Raw genomic sequence first — 22520 nt, forward strand, 5'->3', positions numbered from 1 at the left:
CGTTTTTCTCGTACAGTCTGCGCTTCTACGTTTTGTCCAAATAGAGGCGCTCGAGAGATATGTTTGTTTTAATATATTCTTATTTATTTATTTAATTTTATTTTATTTTTTCCGAAAGTGTGTTGTCTGAAACAGTGTGCGCCAATATGAAATTACATTTCAAAACTTATACTTGCAATTCATGAACTATATAACTGTGATAATGAAATTAGCCGTTTTGTTTTAATCAGTTTTAATTCATTCATTAAATGTAAAGGTCAAATTTATTGGACAGTGATTCAGAATTTTTTTTAAAGTAACATATTTTTCAATATATAGAAATATATAACACTGGCCTTCGAGATGCATATAAACACCCTGTGACTATATGAACTATTTTAAATCTGAGGATGAAAGCTCTAAAACACATCTCACATCTAAACAAAGGCTACTTACTTCTCTACAAGTACCATATATAGTATTTAAAAACCAGTATGTCAGTTGAGTAGGATGTCTGAATGCACCCAATTCAGTAAGTGAACAGTGCATCTGCTAAGGTTTTGAAGTGTGCAGCAGTCAGTGGACACTTCTTAAACCCATCACATCTGAAAAGTTGATGAAAAGAAAGTCAGAGCACAGTGAGCCAAATTATCATTTTTAAGTTGGTAGAGAGAAAGTTCTTCCTCAGGGTTGCATTTACTGTAATAATACAATTTTTTTTTTTTTTTTTGCAGCACATCTGCTCCTTAGATCACATAATTTAGTTGGAAAAATGGATATGAATAATAATTCTCTCTCTCTCTCTCTCTCTCTCTCTCTCTCTCTCTCTCTCTCTCTCTCTCTCTCTCTCTCTCTCTCTTTCTTTATGTACACTTGCCATTAAAAATGTATCTTGCATGATTAAACATGCCTGTACTTCGTTAATTATGACATAACACAAGGATGAACTTTGTGAATGAGATTATCAACAGAGGTCAAAACAAGCAGTCTTGGTTATTTCTAATGATGTATAGTTAGTCAATATTAAATTATAACTTGATGGTTATGTTGTACCCTGGCGTATACTAACAAAGTCAATATTAAGAGTCAATATTACTCTTTAATTTATAGAGCAGGATGTGTGAAGATAATATGTCAGTGCCCTGTCTAACAGTGTATTTTTTGGCTTTACTAAAATCTTTCATATGACACCATTAAATTTCTTCTGTTTCAGTCACCTTAAGTACTGCCATCATTTATAACCCACTCCGTGTGATTCAGAACCTACTTCCACTGCACTGCATGCTAAATGTGATCAGGGTGAATCACAAACTCCATGGAAACATGTCACGATGAGCAGCGCAAACCATTAAGCATGTCCTTTCTAAAAACTAAATAAACAGTAATGGCCACATACGGCAGAAAATATATTAGTGGCCCGGCTGACCCCTTGTTAAAGACGAATCACAGGCTGTCCAGACAATTACTCGAGCACAGAGCGGAATGCTTACTTAATTTTACTGCAAAAACACAGCGTACTGAAGAACACAATCTCTCTCCATCAGCTATCTGTAAAGGCATTTTACCTTCAACATTTTTTATTGTTTCCTTAACAAAGACCTCTAAATATTTAAGAGAGAAGTAAGTTGCCTTATATGGTAGCAACTAGAGTAATCATTTGAAAATGATTACATGTCCATCACAGTTTTGGTCAAATTCCAAAAAGACAAAGTGCACTTCAAATACTCATACGATTCACTTATTTAACCAAAATGTAATTCATGCACTTCACTGTCAAGCTTTCCTGTAGACTCCAATGCTCAGTAACAAAAGAAGCTTATACAATTCATACACTAAAGAGTGGAGTACATAGTTAGCAAGTAATTTAGGACACAACTATATTTTAAGTGGTACCACACTATAATACTCTTTATCTGGACACTCTATAACACCCTTTAAGGGCCGTTATCTATAGTAAAACTTGCATGTTGTTAATTGGCTTCACACATGCAGCATCAGTCAAGAGCCACAGTCTTTGGTTTCCAAAGGAACTTAGTCTGTCGAATGACTCACACATAATATATGAACACCAAATCTGTCTAGCTGAAAGGGAACTTGATCACACGTCCACCGTTATGAATAATCACTAAGGTCTGAATGGCTTACTGATTTGAAAGGCTTAATAATACTCTCAACAAAAGGCTAACCTCCAATATTAAGATGAAGTGAGCTGTAGTGAGCAATCACCCTTTGATACGAAATTACTTTTTTTTAACCAAGTAATTTGAACTCAATTGTTACAAATTTAGCAAGCACATACCAATGAAGCATGAAAATAGTGAGATTTACAGCCAAGGTGACACACACTTGCAAGCTGATTTGATTTACAGTTACACATCAAGAACAAGGTTTGTGATTTGTATAGAGTGCAGAAGAATATAGTTTAACCTTGTGATGGTTAAGGTGGATGCCCTTGTCCTGCCTAAGACTATATCATGTCTGACGCTTTCTTTCACTGTTGCTAAATGGATCTCCTTCTCTCTTTTTTTTTTACATTAAATATTATTAGATTTATTGTTTTTATTGAACATTATTTATTTTCATTTATTTTATTGCATTTTATTTTTCATTAAGATTAGATTAAAAAATTTTTTTATTGAATTATATTTCAGATAGTTTATAGAATTTTGCAGATTTAGGATTTAGGATACAATCATACTGTGATAAATTAAATCATTTTGACAGTTTTATTTATTTTTAATTGTATAGTTCTTGTATTTATTGCTTCCATTTAAATCTGTAGTTAGGATTTAGGATTTATAACTACACTCATACTGTTACATCATTTTAGCAGATGTATTTATTTTTTATGTTTTATAAAATTATTTATTGAAATTCATTTTTGATAAAATTGCGTTTTTATTTTTTTATGTATCGATTATTTTATTTATTATTTTTATTTATTTTAACATATCACAACTTTTTTATTTTTTATGAATTTAAAAATATCGTTTATTATAAATTTTAGAACATTAATTTCAATTATGTGACCCTGGACCACAAAACCAGTCTTAAGTCGCTGGGATATATTTTTAGCAATAGCCAATTTAATTCAAGTTTATTTTTATAGCACTTTTTATTATACAAATCATTGCAAAGCAACTTTACAGAGAATTAAGTTTCTACAATATTTAGTAGTAGCTTATAAGTGGTGACTGTCAGTTTATGTGCATATGACAGAAATTTTCAGAAAAATTAATACAAGACGTAGTCAACCAGACGATGAACACTTTTACACACAATTATGATGCAATCACACTTGTAGCAATATTTGTTAGTTCTGTAAGTTGTTTCAGGGTTAGCATCATCTGAGGTCCTCTGAGGGGTTGGCATCATCTCTTCTTAGGTGTTCAGGTTTCCAGACTGGAGCTTGTGTAAATCCTAGTTACCATGGAATATAAAACAGAGAAACAAATAGAGACATAATTAGCGTAGCTGCTGTTCCAACAAAGTAAAATTAATTAGTTTAACCCAAGCTAAAGAGTAATAATGTGCATTTGATCAGATACAACTGCAGTCACAAATTATGAGATGCATTATTTGAATGCTTGGCGAAAAGATGAGTTTTTTATCTAGATTTAAACAGAAAGAGTCTGTTTGAACCCCGAACATTATCAGGAAGGCTGTTCCAGAGTTTGGGAGCTAAATGTGAAAAAGCTCTACCTCCTTTAGTGGACTTTGCTATCCTAGGAACTACCAAAAGTCCAGTGTTTTGTGACCTTAGGGAGCGTGATGGATTGTCACGTGGTAGAAGGCTAGTTAGGTACGCAGGAGCTAAACCATTTAGGGCCTTATAGGTAAGTAATGATAATTTGTAACTGATACGGAACTTAATAGGTAGCCAGTGCAGAGACTGTAAAATTGGGGTAATATGATCATATTTTCTTGACCTGGTAAGGACTCTAGCTGCTGCATTTTGGACTACCTGTAGCTTGTTTGACGAAGCAGGACAACCACCTAGAAGTGCATTACAATAGTCCCGTCTAGAGGTCATGAATGCATGAACTAGCTTTTCTGCATCAGAAACAGATAACATGTTTCGTAGCTTGGCAATGTTTCTAAGATGGAAGAATGCAGTTTTTGAAAATATGATTTTCAAAAGACATGTTGCTGTGTCATATAACACCCAGATTTTTGACTGTGAGGAAGTAACAGTACATCAGTCAGTACAGCCAAATATATATATATATATATATATATATATATATATATATATATATATATATAGTATGGGTCAAAATTAGCGATTCTTCTTTTATGTATAGAAAAGATCATGTAATATTATATATTAAGATATTTACATTTTATAAGTATCAAAACTTAATTTTTGATTAGTAATATGCATTGCTAAGAATTCTTTTGGTGATTTCGAACTTCAAAGGTAATTTTTTTTTGCACCCTCAGATTTCAGATTTTAAAATAGTTGTATCCTAATAAACCTAATAAACCGATCCTAATAAATCAATGGAAAGCTTATAGCTTTTAGATGATGTATAAACCTCAATTTCGAAAAACTGACACTTAAGACTGGTTTTGTGGTCCAGGGTCACATATATAAACATTTAAACTATCAATAAGATGTGAAATACCTGAAATAATACCACCATCCTCTTGTCTTTCTCTGCCCTGAGTCTTTACTGATCACCTGAGGATAAGAGCACAACCGAAAAAAGGAAATGACATGGTCACATGATTCACCGTTCTTGCCGAAACTGTGAAGATCAGAACCGGCAAGGGACTTTTCCAATGATAAACCATTTCAATAGATTTATTTCACACTGAGCGATTGTCTGCACTCCAGCAATTTCCAAATGATCTGTTTTTGAAACTGAAAGCATGTTATTTTCTTGGCACTCTCCAAAGAAAGAAACTAGCCAACTGGCCTTGACTGCACATTAATCTTCCACAGATCTTTGATTTTAAGAACATGCTCTAGAATTATGATGCTTTTATGTTGCGGTTTAGATTACAGCTGTAAAAACCAATAAAGTACTTAGAAACAGTACCCTTAGCAGGAAAAAGGCAGAAGGGCAGAAAAGCTCTGTGGGTGCCTACATTCACCCTGAGAGAGTATATATCTCACACGTCGTGTGCTATGAAAAAAATTATAATAATTTACCTAGTATGAGAAACACATAATACATTTCTTTGAATGTTCTTATGACATCTTTAAGTGGTGAGAACTGCTTTAGATCAGTCCTGTGTCACAATAGCTTTAACATGCTGAGTGTCTTCAGCTATTATAACCAATATATTTATGTGCCTGCAGACCGTATTACTCAAATTAAATGTCACACGTGCTTATTAGTGAAAAATACACGTGCACTGATAGTCCATTAGCCAGCTGACTAGATAATCATCCCATCAGAGAGATGAAGCTATAACAGCTTAAAAAAATCTACGTGGTCAGGCATTCATAGTCAACAGCAAGCTGACGTGGCAAATGCTTCATCACGGCTGTGGTCAGTGAAAAGCTCAGCTGATTTTATTGTTCAGTTTCTGGCTGGATCAGAGGCATGCGAGAACATTTCATCTACTACCTGTCAGTATAAGAGCAATTTAACATGGTAAGAAAGGGAAAGGGTGGAGAAAAGGAAGGTAGAAGATAAAAAAGAGGGAATTTGTTGGTATATGCTTATTTTGGACTTTTAATTGGAATAATCTTTTTCGCCTTTGTTCCTAGACTCGGTCCTGCCCTTTTTTTAAAGAGCTTCCAATTGTATCTCGGAGGTGATTCGTTAATTAGGATTACAGGGTACGATGTGACACATGTGAATAATTTAGCATCAGCTCAGACGAGGGTTTAGGAGAACCCCAGAAAATACATGAAAGGAGTGTCAAACAGGGTTCATTCTTTACGCATGCCTCTTTTATGCCAGCTTTCTCTCTCTTTCTCCCTCCTTCTCTTTTTCACACACTCTCATTTTTCAGCAGCTGTGACAGTTGGCATTTCATACTTAAAGTTCAAAGAACTTTGCATTGAGCCTGACTTTCCCATCTATCTTTTTCTCTCTCACACATATAACTCTAGCCCTGGAGAATTGGTACTCACAATTGTCTAGGTGGGCGTATTAGTTAGTTCTGGGTTAGATGAAGCCCTCCAGCAAGAAGACTAAACTGTTTACAAAGCGGTCTTTAATTGATTTAAATCACTCTGTGTGTGTGTGTGTGTGTGTGTGTGTGTGTGTGTGTGTGTGTGTGTGTGTGTGTGTGTGTGTGTGTGAGATTCCATGTGTAGGTGTGTTTTGGTACGAGTGCATATTTTTGCAGTAAAGCAGTGTCAGTAAATGAAAAAATATATATATATATATCATCTTAAGGTTATTTAATTTTGACGAAAATGCCACCCACACGTCTTCTGATTCCCAGCAGCCACGGCTGCACCGTGCTGATTAGGAATCGCGCAGGTGCCAGTCATATCACAAATGCCATTTTGACACAACCCACACACAGATTAAGACACACTCCAGATGCACACAAACACTCAACTTGACATTATATATTTATATATAGGCCTATATATGAGGTTGCATTGAGTGTTTGATATATATTTATATATATATTCATATGTGATATTAATATATACATGGCTCTTCTGAGCCGTTTTACGTAAAAAAAAAAAAAAAAAAAATTATATATATATATATATATATATATATATATATATATATATATATATATATATGATAACTTAATAAAAATGCTTAAAAAAAAGGAAAATATTAATTAAATATTTTCTGGTAATGAAAAAGCTTAAAAAAAAGCAATGGTGTGATAATTATAAAAATGAGGTGAGGCCTCACATTAAATTATTTTTTGAGAATGATATATATATATATATATATATATATATACATACAAACACATACTGTGTGCTTAGCTAATAGTATAATTTATTTCAAATTTTACTCAAGCATTATTCAGTTAATATTTGTATGGTCCAGGAAGCATTCTACAATACTGAACAAATCAGTATTGTAGAAATATTCCATCTAATTTTTTTTTTATGAACCATTTTTTTTCCTTACAGTTTTCTCATGCAACTGCAAACACATTGTGATGATTCAGGCAGCTACTCTGAGCCTGCGGGTAATTTCAAATGACCCTGTGGCTGATGGAACATGACTTTTTCTCACAACTGATTGTTTTACAGTTTACAAAATTATTCATTCATATTCATGACGACTTCTAGTGACTCAGGGGAGACCCGGCATAATGGAAATACGTTCTGTGTCCACTTCTGGCCACTCAATGGAATGTCCAAAACCTTGTGTAGAACAGTGATGATAGAGTCTGTGATCTTCAATTTGATGTTGTGACGTTTAATGGAATCTCTGGCATATATTCAGCTCTTCCTATTTTGTTTTCACCATCAGAAGTACGGGATAGTTATGTTGAAAGGACAGTACACTTTGTTTTACTCTGTCTAGGTGAAGGCTAATTTACAATGTGTTCTCTCAGGATTTTTCATTTGGGGTTTTAGAATAGCATTTTTGTTTTCGAGTCATGGTTATCTACAATGGTTTTATGAAAATGCAAATTCCTGCATTTTAGGACAACAAAATGAACTTGCAACATTCATTATCGGTGCCTTGCTCAAGAACACCTCAGTCGTGGTATTGCCGGCCCGAGACCTGAACCCACAACCTTAGTGTTAGGAGTCAAACTCTCTAACTACAAGGCCATGACTTCCCCCAAAATGCACAGCTTTACATTCTTTCATTCAGTCACTTTGAGTTATTTGTGTGCAGTGTGGCTTAATGTATCTTCATGCTCTTACTGTCATGGCCACCCATAACAGTGGTAAATTATGAACATTTTGGTCAAGCAGCGGACTTGATATATATACAGGCTGGCAGAAAACCCAAGAAAAACAATGTTCTCAGGAACATTGAGTTACGAATGTTTATCTAAAGCTCTAGCTGTCAGGTTGCTTAATATATCTTTGATATACTGGAATGAGGGTGGCTAATACTACGCATATACATATACCTGGCATAATTATCCACTCAGAAAGATGAAACAGAGATGACTCATTGAATGTCTGCAAACAATTTTATGACAGTCACCATGACAACAACAACAACACCGCTGACAATTCAGACACACTGGAAATAGAATCAGAAAGGTTTTCACAAGTTGCTGAGATCTGAACCCGTCGCTCTCTCGGCCAATCCCAGAACGGTCCTGAGATCGCTGTCTGTGTTGCCATGGATCCCTGAATCCAGAGGTACATTTTCAAAACCAAAAACTTACAGGTGTTCTTAAAAGCATGTTTTCAAAGAACTTCAAATATGACAAAGGTAAGTGTTGGGTTTGAATACTGCCACTATCTGAACAATGTGTGCAACTCCAAAATGTCTCAGAAATTGTTTTTGATAGGTCCAAATGACAAGGTGATAAGTGGATACCTAGTTCCCTTTTAAAAAGAACATGTTAGACTTTTCATCCTGTGCCAGGCTAGTTTATGCTGGTTTCCTCTATGGGGCTGGTCCAGCTGGTCAACCAAAATAGCTATGATGTTTACCACCAGGAAAGTACTGGTCAAACAGCATGCTTTCTGAGCGGGATTGTAGTCTTTTCAAAAGAGATATCTGAGAAGGTTTCTATGAAAGCAGATTACCACCTCATAGTAAAATAAGAAAGTAATTGTGACTATTTCTCAAAAGGTGATTTTGCAACAACTTTGGAACGTATTCAGCAAGCAAGGTTTCCACAGCAATATTATGCCGTTTCAACTGTTTTAACATTGATAACAACAAAAATTATTTCTTGATCACCAAATCCGCATATTAGAACAATTTCTGAAAGATCATGTGACACTGAAGGCTAAAGTAATGTCCAGCTCTGCCACCACAGGAATAAATTACATTTTAAGATACATTACAATAGACACAGTTACTTTAAACTGTAATAATATTTGATAATATTTCTATTTTATACTGTATTTGTTGATCAAATAAATGCAGCCTTGGTGATCATAAGATAATTCTCTTAAATTCTCTTAAATATATGAGTCATCTCAAAATAACCACTTTTATTTATTTATTTATTTATTTATTTATTATCTTCTGAAGTGGAAACAGGCTTCTATAAGGTTCTTTTAGGTCGTGAAAAATGCCATCATTGAAAAATGCCTCTTCTTATAATCAAATAAAAGTGGTCCTTATTTTTTGACCATAGACACTTCAGTTTGTTCCATACTTTTAAAGGTAAAGTGCTGGTCCAAAAACCAAAACGGTATTTTGTCCTTCAAGAGAACTAAAATGTCTGCTAAAATGACAAACCAGCAGCACAAACATCAGCTTATACGAACTGTTTGATGCAGTATAAAAACTCTAGTCACATCACAACTTTAATCCACACCTGTTTTCAAAAATCAGACACTGGAAACAAAACACTGCTGATCTCCCATGAATTTAGACTTCACTCTCTGTCATATAAAATGCTACATAAAAAACAAAGTCTTGACATGAAACGGAAACTCTGACTTAACACTTATATACAGTTTTTATAACCAGAGAAGATTTACCCCAGTGATTCAACTGACATTTATTGTCAGGACACATCTTGATTAGACGAAGGTCTTTTGATGTACCAGTACCCTGTGATAAAGTCATTACTGTGAAGCCGTTCATCCATAGATGCAGCTGGGCTTTGAAAACTAGTACTTTAGACCAATTGGAGCTGATTTCTGTAGAGGTAAGACGGAGAGAATGCCAAACATGAAACCCAGAAGAAAATCCAGGGTTACACTTGGCATTTTTCTGAGTTCATGTAGTGAATTTACAAGCAGCTGACACTCTCATTTTTGCTGCTTTTGGACAGATGGTGTTTTTTATTGGGAAGGGGCAGAGAGAAATCCCCATTGCCTATTGATCCAGTGAGCGGCATGTGTGTGGACTGATAGGCCAGCGGTGGAATGGTGTTGACCAGAATAAGTTGTAACGGTTTCTTCTCCTCATGAAACTGGCATCGGATGTATCTAGTGAAGGCAGAGCGGTAAGTCTTGTTGAAGAGCGTGTAAACCAGCGGGTTAACAGCGGATGAAAGGTAACCGACCCACACAAACACATTCAACAGTCTGTTCATCACATCGGCGTCACATACTGCTGGCTCGCAAACCACCGCTAAAACGTTGGTGATGAAAAATGGACACCACATGACCACGAACAGGAAGAAGACAATGCCCAGAACTTTGGAGGCTTTTTGCTCATTGCTAATGGACTGCACTGTATGCCGTCCGAAAGGTGGCGTCACAACCCCCGATTCTGGCCCTGCCTCGCGGCTCAACGAGCGCCGCAAGAATAGTTTTTTCTCTGAGGGTAAGAATGAGGGTCCGGGAAGGAAGTTGAGCGTGAATCCTGTGCTCCATTTGGGCCTGGGCACCAGTTGGTCAAGGCAGAGCGTGGCCTCACTCTGCAGAGCGCTGATAGTCAGGAAGTAGGTCACCACCATAATGGTCAATGGTACAAAGAAGGCCACAAAGGACCCAACCAACACAAAAGAGTTGTCAGTCAATAGGCAGCTGCCATCCTTGAAAACTTTGGTGTGATCGCGCAGACCCAGCACTGGGATAGGCATGGAGATGCCTGCAGAAAGACAGAGGAAGAAAGTGCATTTGTAGTTTAGTTAAGTCTGCAGAAATTGTGAAAAGGTGGCAAAGCAACCAAACAACAGAGAAGAAATGATGACAGTTGCTTATTTCACACAAAACACAAAAGCAGCAAAGTTGTGTGACCTGCAGTTTGTCTATGACATGTTCTATTTATGTCCTCTTCACAGTCCATTTGTACAAGCAAACATAAATAAATAATAGTTTATATAGTGCTAGAAATAACACTGCTTTCATAGATAACACATTAACATCAAATTCATTACTCTTTTTAATGGTGTTAATACAATTAGAAAATTGGACCGTTTCATTCTGGTCTGTGATTTTTTTTTTATCAGTAAATGATGAAAAGGAAGACCCTCTTAATAGAGAATTTGTTCACAATCAAAATGAGGTTCACTGTGATAATAATAATAATAATAAACCAATATAAAAATTTATTAACAGCCCTAATAGATAAATAATACAGTTGTTTTAATAACATATAGTAATAAAGAATATGGGTTTATAATTTTGTTATATATAATATTGCTTGCATAGATAACATTTTAACATGCAATTCATCCATTTTTATTTTTAATGGCTGCAATGCATTTAGAAAATCTGACATTTTTTATTTTGTTCTGTTATACTTTTATGTCAGTTATGAAAATAGATCATTGTAATTTAGATTTGTTTGTAAAAATCAAACACAAGAAAGAACTTTACCACAAAACTACAATCAAATGGGATTTATTGTCATTAACAATCATCATCATTACCAATATTGTCCTTTATTAACAGCCTAGTAAATAATATAATTGCTGTAATAATGTTTTCATAGATGACATATCTCCTTGCAATTCATTTGTTTGTTTTTAATTCTGTTAATGTATTTTGAAAGTTTGGCATTTAATCCTAATCTGTGACTTTTTTTATTTTAAAAGATGGAAAAGTGTGGGTTACATATCAATTTGAAGATAACAAGCCCTACAATTCATTTGGACTCGAAAAAGTTTGCTCTTATAAAGGAATATCACTTAAGCAGCTGACTAATGCTGAAAAGAAATGTATTAGTCTATAAACCATCTTACATCTCTAAGGAAACACACACAGCTGTTCACAAACATCAGTTCAAGAGCACACATTCTGTCTGAAATCACATCTTGCTTTAATGATAATGATATTCTTTAAATAGCTCCTGGCTCGTTATCATGTGTAAACACTTTCCTTTAATTGTTTCAAACACTGATCCATCATTTATTTACAAATCATTAAACTGTTTCAAACTGAGAGCACAGGTGGCGTATATTTGTGAAAAACATGCTGGGCAGCTCAATGGGATCGCTGTGATTGATGGATCTCTTGTTCGAGGACAGGTTCATATTAGTCCACTTACTTAGACACATTGCTTATGCTTAGGCAGCAAAAATATCCGTCTTTGTCACATGCCTTTGGGTTACTTCACAGTAATTGATGGGACTTTTTTTCTTTAGAGGCATAACCCCAATAACACAGCTATTTACGACCATTAGCATTCAGTTCAGCCTGTATAATGTTGTATATGATATACTTCTCATTTCCACTAGCATCTTGCAAATGGAAATCTTGTATCACTCAAGGACAAACTTTCAGTGAAACTGGCATGGTGATAAAAGATCTCCATGGCAACAGTAAATCTCTGCAAATCGTGACTGATCTCTGGGGTTTGTTGGGGGGAAACCGAGCTGGTAATGGGGGTGATGGCATTAGCTCTGCATCTACAGATAACTGCAGGCCTTGGATGACTATGATAAGAACCACAGACTGTAAAAAAAAATGGGTGTCGCCGTGTGTCAAATTCTGAGAGGAAGATGGTGAGATTAAAAATATATATCAGTAAGGTTTTTCCTTCAAAACTAAGTGGGGTTACTTTATCTTGCTCACCTCAACCTCCTTTTGCATCACTTTGGCATCAGAGTAAACAGAGTTTAAAGTTTGAAAAGCAGCATTATAATGTAAGATTTTACAGTGCTTTGCTCAAATACACTGACAGCTCTCAACCTCTAAGGGCCGCATCTTCACAATGGATTTGTTCATAATCATCTCAGTTATAGACATTAGGTGCTGTCTGGCATTTAAGAAAGGGTACAGATTTGGACAAATCTCACCATAATTCTTAGTCGGTTAATCACAGTACATTAAGACAACTGATACGCATTACAATTTTTCTGAAATGTTATTTTTAAAGATGTAGATAATGCATAATTGTATTAAATTAGCACTAATTTGCATATATTTCCAAAACGGGAATCTGAACATTGAATTAACCCAGGATGAAAATACTTGTTTTATGCTGTTGACATATATGGTATGGAAGCATAACTGCCTGAAATCTTTAAAATTGACCAGTGCTTGAAAAAACAATGGTTTTGTCTGAAGTGTCTTGCCTTAAAACAGACTGAAAGCTTTTAAGCATCAAGAGGGAGGGGAACAAATAATAATCCAGTACAAAAACTCATTCTATATGTTTACTATCTTGGTGCTAAGAGGCTTTTCAACTGATAATTACAAAACCACTTTTTTGTCTCAACAACCAGACTTGCTGTCTTTTAAAAAGCATCTGAATCATGCTCAGAAAGCCCTAATCTCTGAAATGTTAGCAGATCTACAGTACTTTGATCCCCAAACAACACATAATTGCCATCAGAAAGTCTTCTTCACTTTAAAGCAGCACTAGCTCTCAGCTCTTTGACCACTCTGAAGCTCACTGTAGTACTGGGAGCTGACGCTGGATCCAAAAGTGTTCCCTGCACAGTTTACCACTTTATAGTGCAGATATTTTAGTTCTAGATCGATCTCTATTGACTTAAGTTATATTTCTTTGCATTATAAATGTATTTTATTAGACTGTTTTGTTTTTCTTTTTGCATTACTGTGATGTAAATGGCATTGTGGCATTCACATGACATGACGTGTGGCTAAGTATGGTGTCCCAAACTTGGAATTTGTGCTCTGTATTTAACCCATCCAAGTGCACACACAGCAGTGAGTAGTGAACAAACACACACACTGTGAACACACACTTAAATTACAGGTTGATTATTTATTTATTAAAACTAATAGATTTATTTTTCTTCTTTTATATGAAGGTCACACGAAAAATATCTTGGAAACAATTTTTCAATGCCTTTGTTATTTTTTATTGCTTTTAATTTTTTATTTATTTATTTATTTATTTTACTTTAGATGATTATACTTTCAAAAGTAAATAAAATGTTTGTTTGTTTTTATTTTACTTTTATCAAAATTGAGTATACTTGTTTAACAAAGCAACAAGATCGTTAGTGAAGAGCATGCTCAAGATTAAATGTGACATTTCAGTAAATATCACAGAAGAATATTTTTATGAAGAGTAATTTCCGAGAAAGATTGAGCAATTTTATTTCACAAATGTTTAAAATGTTATTTCCACCAGAGTATGCCATTAAACAAACATGATTTGAGATATGGTGGAAATAACACTGTGCATGCAGGAAATATTCATGACTTCAGCATTCAATGACCCGGGCCTGTAAAATTCATTACTTTTTAGCTTTCCATTATGCTATTTTTTTCTCTTCTCAGTTATTTCTTCCTTGTGGTTCTCCATAGATATGATCAGCAGGATACTGATGAAGCTGCAGACATCTACTGCAGGTCTCATTGTTGCCTTTCAGCTCCAATCTATAAAATAACTGAATATTGCTCCAATTTTACTTATCATTTACTGATACCCAACTCTCTCCGCCACTTATGTGTACAATAGCCTCTCCTCTAGTGAATGACAAAATAGGTTTATTAGGAGGTTTATTAGCCACTGATTTCTCTAGTCCCAAAAGCAATTTAAGTACACATAAAAATAAAGGTTTAAAGACCCTCTTTGGAATGCTTTTTGTTATAGTAGCAGGTCTAAACAGCCAAGGTCATATTAAAACAAATAAGGAATATTTTCTAGGATTTTCTGAAAGCAGAGTCAGTGGTTAATACTGTTATTATGTATATACATTAGATCAGAGTCATGACTCATCAAGACAGAATGTCATCCTGTTTACAACAGTCTCAAAATAATGGCTTCACATCACACTACAGCACAGTGTCATGTGTGCATCTTGATGGCTTCAGGTGTACCTGCTGAGATGGTCCAGACGGCCGTGATCTTGGCCCAGGCACGGGAGCGTGAGTTTGACCGATTGTGTCGGATGGGGTTACGGATGGCCACATAACGGTCCAGGGAAATAGCGCACAGATGCATGATGGAGGCGGTGGAAAAGAGAACATCCAGATAGATCCACATGGGACACAGTGATGCAGGGAGGGGCCAGGAGTAACCTGAAGAAGACACAGACATTCAGAGAATCAGGCCCGAGGAATAAAACTGACAACAAAAGGCTTTGAAATATTGACTTTCCTTTAACATGCTAATTGACCCTGTGAGATAATTTAATGGGCTTTGTCTACTTAGCTCAACTAAGTGATTTTACTGGAAGGCATGAGTGTGATGAGCTCTTGAGAACAGCAAAAGAGCTTAATGATCACTGACAGGGTTTTCAGTTGACACCCTAATGAAAAGCAGTTTATTTTCTACAACACTACATCTATCTATCTATCTATCTATCTATCTATCTATCTATCTATCTATCTATCTATCTATCTATCTATCTATCTATCTATCTATCTATCTATCTATATATCTATCTATCTATCAGTGAGGAAAAAAAACAGTTCTTGTGTGGTATTGTTGTAAGAGTGTAGTACTCTTTCTATCCATCCATCATACCTGTCAACACTCTTGTTATTGCCTGGAGTCTTTCACATCCATATCCTACCCCATCCCCTTTTGTTATTTCTCCTGGTAAACTCCCATAATTTAAATGGTCCAAACCTTGTTATATGAATAATCACATCAAAATATTATTTCAAGGATGTCCAGTTGCCAGATCTTGTATGAAACACATCTTACTTACACAATCGACACATCATAATTTTTTTTTTACCCATTTGGGATCTCAACCTGGCAACCTACAACCCAGTTGTGCTGTTAATATCTGTGCAGGTAGTAGATGCGAGAAGTTTATTCAAGCATTATTGGTAGAAATAGGAGGAGAAGACTCATGTGGTGCAAAATATACATGTAAGTTTAACAACAGCTGGATTGAAGAATTTAATTACATATCTCAAAACCATTTCGACAATGTCCCTGCCTTTTGCAAAGTGTCGCACTGATTTTAATACCAGACACAGTGCAAAAAAAGGGCATTACTGCAAATTAAATGTAATGTTTCTGTTTATGTAATAAAATTTGCAAAAGTCAGTGAATGTAGTTAAAAAGTCTGCATGCTCTGCGTGTCTGTTAGTGACTTGCATGGTTTCATCTGATACACAAACTCAAAAGAAAGCATGAGCAGGTACTCATATATTTGTGTTGCACCAAATTCAAAACATTTTTAAATACGTTGCAAAAAAAAAAAAGAATACAGGGCAGGGCAGGGCTGTCATTAATAATAATTGCTATAGACTTACAGTCAATAGTCAAAGGAAATGTTGCAGTGATGATGCCATTTTCTAATAAGCGAACACAATATTCTTTAAATGGAAAGTTAACCAAAAAAAGTTAATTCTGTCATCAGTTACTCACCCACATACCCTTATTCGCCTTTGGAACACAAATGAAGATAATTTTTTATGAAACTCGAGTGCTTTCTGTTTCTCAATTGACAGCCTATGCAACTACCACTTTCAGGGTCCAGAAAGGTATAAAGACATCATTAAAGTATGTGACTCCAGTGTCAAAACAGCAATTTTATGAAGTGACAAGAATGCTTTGTTCCATACACTGTAAACTGTAACAACCAATCAGAGCGAATCAAAGATGAATGCACTTTTGGAAGTTGAATGTAAGGGAAATGTCATTTTGGAATTTCTGTGTCTATTGTGACTGTGATATTGTTCTTGTTCATGATGAAATTTTATTTTATTGCTGTAATTAATTTATAGCATTAACAAGATGACCCGCGGAATTCATTTTGGAAGCGTTGACTGATGAATGTGTTTTTTTAATAAGATTAGTATTAGTACCAAGTTTAGAGGCTGTCATATGTGGATCAACTTACTATGTTGTGTATTTTCATCAGTTTCAATATGAAAAAAAACATTCATATTGATTTAATTGATTTACTGCATTTTGAGAAAGAAAAAAAGTATCATGGATTAATTGCATTTTGGGAAAAAATAATACAATTTTATAATAAATCTTTGAAAATCAAAACCTGGATTTAAATTTTTAATTTTATTATAACCTAAAAATTTGAAACAGATTATAGTGGTTTTCATCTTGCCACTTTCTTGTTAAAGAAAACATATTTTTAATCTAATTAATCAAAATGGATATATTGCGTTTTGGAACCAAACTCTTCATATGTTCATGAGTGCACCACAACACACACTGTACATGTTGTGTTGACATGAGAGCAGACATTCTCAAAATACAACCCATCCAAAAAGCACTGCACAGTTTACAAGTAGAGGGAATGATACACCATCTTCTCTAATTTATATATGCATTGATTTATTTGATTGTCTATATCTATCTGTCTGTCTGTATACCCACAGTGTCAGCCTGTCTGTCTATCCATCCAAGCACACTGAAGCTACTAGTGAAAAGTTTGTTCAGTTTTGTGAGTGTAATAGCATTAGCTTACTACACTCTGGGCAGTCAGGCAGAAAATGATCATCCACCAAAGACTCATCAGTGAAACTGTAAATTTCAGCCTTAACACATCCTGCCATTTTGTACAGAACACACACAGACACAAACTTTGAAGGGGAGAAATGCTCAATTAATAATACATTTACAGGAATTTTCAGTTATTGCCAGGTACTTTCTTGTGAAAGGAGCTCTTTCACTAGATTTTTTTTCTTCTTTTTTTACTGAAAAAAGATTGAAATGAAGCACAAAGGCTAAGCCAAAAGAGCCAACACAAATAAGGCGCCACTTTGAAAATAGTCTTTCAAGGGAAGTGGAAATGAGGTAGAAAAATATAGAAAAAGAAATGGTTGAGAGCATAACAGGAGGAGGAGCTGTAGGAAATTGGTTACATGCAGAGAGGAAGTGAAGAGAAGAATGGTCATATGTGGATGGATGACTGTGCAGAGCTTGTGTGCAAAAATATGACAAAGACCATCAATCACCAAAACAAAGATCACACAATCTCACACCAGAGTTTAAGAAACATCATTCCTCATCGGGAATTCCCTCAGGTTTGCTATTGGATTTTTACCTCAGCACAGTATTATTTTAGTTTCCCTGTGTGTGTTGTGTTTACTGTGTTCTTTCAGAGAACATGTTGCTTCCATACATTTGAATTAAATGATCAAAAACAGATGCTGTGCATTTCTCTGCAGAAGAAAATCAGTTTGGGCTTCAGCTAAAATTCAGTTTGTGGTTTGATAAATGCATGCAGCAGCACAGGAGATAAACTGTGAGAAAATATCATTATGTGGCGTAGTCGGCAGGATTAGCATTGGTGTGGGACAGAGATGTGAATTATATATTCATTTTGTGTTGTTGTTTTGTTTCATTTTACTTTGTTGAACAGGAATAGGACAACGGCGACCCTGTGCGGCCAGTAGTGCTCGGGTGGTGTAGCCATTATTTTTTGGGGGGATTTAGTCCCAGCCCATTCAGGTAACCCGGTGGTATGGAGGAAGAATTGCAGGAGCTGCGGGCATTGGTGGCCCAGCTGCGGACTGATAATGAGCAGTTGCGCCAGGGGACATCAGCAGTGCTCCCAGCCCCTAATGCTTCAGCTAGTAATCCATCTATTGCGGCACCGACTTCAGCAGGTAGTTCTTCACTTCCTGATATTGGCCCACTCGAGCGATTTGTGTTTATTCCGAGGGATCATAAGTGCCCAAAATTTAATGGTAGGACCGGCATTGATATTAATGAATGGTTAGAGGAGGCACGCGCTTGTATGAGGGCACGTCATATGGCTACTGTTGACCAAGCCTTCTTTTTGATCGATCATTTGGAGGGCGAGGCACGTGAAGAGCTTCGTTATCGTTCGGGGGTAGAGCGGCGAGATCCAGACCAAATCATCGCAGCATTGCGCGAATTGTATGGTTGTACGCGATCATATGTAGCGTTACAGGAACTGTTTTTCTCTAGGCGACAGCAGGAAGGGGAGACCCTTGTGGAATTCTCCCTGGCCCTGATGAGCTTATGGGAGAAGGTTAAGGAACAGGCGCCACATGAAATGCCCAATACTGGGGCCTTATTACGAGATCAGTTCGTTGAAAATGTTAGCGATAATACACTTAGACGTGAGTTAAAACAGTTAGTTCGACGTAGCCCCGATAGTACGTTGCTTGAAGTGCGTAGTGAGGCAATTCGTTGGGAGCGAGAGGGGACCCCCGGGGGCGCAAGGGGACGTAGCTATTCTGTTCCAACGGCACACTGTATACAATATGGGGTGCATGGACAGTCGCAGCCTGGCGGTAATATTCCAGGGGGGTCATCTGAGTTGCGTGAATTAAAGGAGATGATGAAAATGCAACAACAACAATTAAATCAACTTACTCAAAGTTTAGCCCACATTCAGAGAACTCAACAGGGGGGTGGAGTACAGCGATTCAGTCATATCATTTGTAGGCGGTGTAATCAACCGGGACATTTCGCAAGGGAGTGCGAGGGGGAGCGTAGAGCTGCCCGGTTTCAGCCTACCATGCCGGCAGGTCCACCCCGGGGAGGGGGACCAGCTCCATCCGGCCAGCCGCCGGAAAACTAATACCCACCGAGCGGTTGAGCCACCGCTCGGTCGGGGAAGGGAGGGGCTCAAGTCACCTGATTAGCCCAGACTCACTTGCTCGTCTGGTGTCGTCTTGTCCGCAGCTCGTCGTCCACATGGGAGGGGTTCCTGTGTCTTGTCTAGTGGACACTGGCTCTATGGTGACGACTGTCACAGAAAGTTGTTTTACTACTTATTTTAAACCTTGGGGACCAGAACGACTCCTTTCATGCCAGTGGTTGCAATTGCGAGCAGCGAACGGTTTGTCGATTCCATATATAGGGTACCTGGAGTTAGATATCGAACTTTGTGGTCGGTCGCTCTCGGGGTGTGGGGTTTTGGTGGTCCGGGACCCTCCTGGTGGTTTGGCCGGCCGAGTCCCTGGGGTCTTGGGGATGAATGTTTTGGGCCGTTGCTACCAGGAGCTCTTTGGCCAGCATGGCTCTGCTCTCTTCGAGCTACCGGCTGTGTCACAGGCTCCTTCATTTATTTCACAGGCACTGCAACACTGTCATCAGGCAGACATTAAGCCTGTCATAACTGTCAGGGGTCAAGTCAGGGTACGAGGTCGCCAGGTGAATCGTATTCCCGGGGGGACATTAAAGCTAGTAGCTGCTACCTGTTCAACCCAGTATTCCAATGGGACAGTCTTATTTGAACCTCCAGAGGTAGGTCTCCCAGCAGGTTTGTTAGCATCCCCTGCTTTGGTGAGAGTGGTCCGAGGAACAGTATATATACCGGTAGTAAATGTCGGTACAACGGATATCGTTCTGTATCCACGAGTTACTATTGGTGCGTTAAGATATGTGGATGTGGTGAGTTTGCCTTCTGAGATTAGCGAAGTTCAGCCAGTGGCAGTGTCAGCAAGCGTACAGGCGGCCCGAGTTACTCCGGTGCGGGATCAGATTGATTCCCTTGATCTGTCTGTACTGCCAATGGCAGACCAGGCGAAAGTTCGGGCCTTGCTGTTGAATTATGAGTCTGTGTTTTCCACCTATGAGGGGGATCTTGGGTGCACAGGTCTCATTTCTCATGACATACCCCTTGTAGATCATACTCCCATTAGGCAGCGACATCGGCGGATACCTCCGTCCGAGTATGAGGTAGTGAAAGCACACATAAACCAGCTTCTTGAGGCACAAATAATTAGGGAGAGTAGTAGTCCCTATGCATCACCTATCGTGCTCGTGAGAAAGAAGGATGGTAGTCTGCGCTTGTGCGTAGACTACCGCCGTCTGAATGCGAGCACCAGGAAGGATGCTTTTCCGTTACCTCGTATCGAGGAGACCTTGGACTCACTGACGGGTGCCCAATGGTTTTCTACCATGGACCTCGCCAGTGGGTACAACCAGGTGCCTGTTACGGAGGGGGATAGATACAAAACGGCCTTCTGTACTCCATTTGGCTTGTTTGAATGGAACAGGATGCCCTTTGGGCTGTGTAACGCTCCTAGCACCTTCCAGCGTTTGATGCAAAGACTGTTTGGTGATCAACAGGGACAGTCTCTCCTTTTGTACCTCGATGATATAGTTGTGTTTTCGGCCTCAGTAGATCAACATCTCTCTCGAATGGAGGTGGTCCTGAATCGTCTGCAGAGGGAGGGATTAAAAGCTAAATTGGGAAAATGTTCATTCTTCCAGAGGAAGGTAAAGTATTTGGGTCACGTGGTCTCGTCTGAAGGGGTCGCTACAGACCCAAGTAAGATTGAGGCAGTGACCCAGTGGCGTTGTCCCACTACTGCAGGTGAGGTGCGTTCCTTCCTGGGATTTGCCAGTTACTACCGTCGGTTCGTGGAGGGGTTTGCAAAAGTAGCTGCCCCGTTACATGGGCTAGTAGCAAGGCTGACAAATCCAAAACGTCGGAGGTGTTCAGAGCAGGACTTTGCCGATGCCTGGTCTATACAGTGTCAACGGAGCTTTGAGGAGTTGAAGCAGCGACTGTCTATGGCCCCGGTGCTGGCCTATGCCGATTTCTCCTTGCCTTTCGTCCTGGAGGTTGATGCCAGCTATGGGGGTTTGGGGGCAGTATTGTCCCAGGAGCAGGGAGGGAAGGTACGACCGATAGCATATGCTAGTCGTGGGCTTCGGCCCACTGAGCGCCATATGGACAATTATAGCTCTATGAAGCTGGAGTTTCTGGCGCTCAAGTGGGCCATGGCGGAGAAATTTAGGGAGTACCTGTTAGGCCATAGATGTGTGGTATTCACCGACAACAACCCTCTCAGCTACGTTCTTACAGCCAAGCTGGGGGCCACCGAACAGCGCTGGGCAGCCCAGTTGGCTGTTTTCGATTTTGAGATCAGGTATAGGTCGGGTCGCTGCAATAGGAATGCAGATGCTTTGTCTAGACAGAATCCACCCACTAGGGAGGACATTCAAAGTCTAGTTCCGGGGCTGGCTATCCCAGAAGAGATAGCTCAAGCACCCCAGGCAGGACCGGTGGCCCAGGTGAGCCAGGTAACAGTGTTCCCAGGCCCATCTCTGGGAGATATGCGTTCCAGTCAGAGGGCTGACCCCCATATTGGAGAACTTTTACGGTTCTGGCGACGGCAAGCGCCCCCGACATCGGGGGAACGCAGGCAGTTAGTAAAACCAGTGGTCACCATGCTTCGGCAATGGGACCGCTTGGTGGAGCAGGATGGGGTAATGTATCGTCGGGTGAGACGCTCAGACGGTGGGGAAGAATCCTTGCAGGTCATATTGCCAATGGCTATGAAGGACAAGTTTCTGATGCATTTACATCAGCAGCATGGGCACCAGGGTGTGGAACGGACTACCCAGCTGGTTCGACAACGGTGTTATTGGCCGGATATGGCCTCTGAGATTGCCCGTTGGTGCCAGCATTGTGAGAGGTGCCAGCATGCAAAGGGCCTCCCCTCAGCACACAGTAGTTTTATGGGACACCTGTTGGCTTCCCGGCCAAACGAAGTCCTGGCCATCGATTTTACAGTTCTGGAACCCTCCCGGTCTGGCATAGAGAACATTATGGTCATGACGGATGTATTTTCTAAATACACGTGGGGGGTGGCTACCAGAGATCAGCGGGCTGAAACGGTGGCACAGGTTCTGGTATCTGAATGGTTTTGTCGACTCGGTGTTCCG

At 38.4% G+C, this 22520-nt stretch overlaps 1 protein-coding gene across 1 annotated transcript in view; it reads right to left on the reverse strand.

Annotated features, from left to right (window-relative positions):
* Positions 1–9101: 9101 nt before the first annotated feature.
* LOC132152448 (5-hydroxytryptamine receptor 2A-like) overlaps positions 9102–22520 on the reverse strand; it is a 29293-nt gene continuing 15874 nt past the window's right edge. The window contains exons 2-3 of the mRNA XM_059561207.1: positions 14762–14962; positions 9102–10610 (exon numbers count right to left, since the gene is read on the reverse strand). Of these exons, the coding sequence (XP_059417190.1) occupies positions 9805–10610; positions 14762–14962 (1007 nt within the window). The 3' untranslated portion in view covers positions 9102–9804. The remainder of the gene's footprint in view (positions 10611–14761; positions 14963–22520) is intronic.

This window comes from Carassius carassius, chromosome 11, assembly GCF_963082965.1.
Source record: "Carassius carassius chromosome 11, fCarCar2.1, whole genome shotgun sequence".
Taxonomy (NCBI): domain Eukaryota; kingdom Metazoa; phylum Chordata; class Actinopteri; order Cypriniformes; family Cyprinidae; genus Carassius; species Carassius carassius.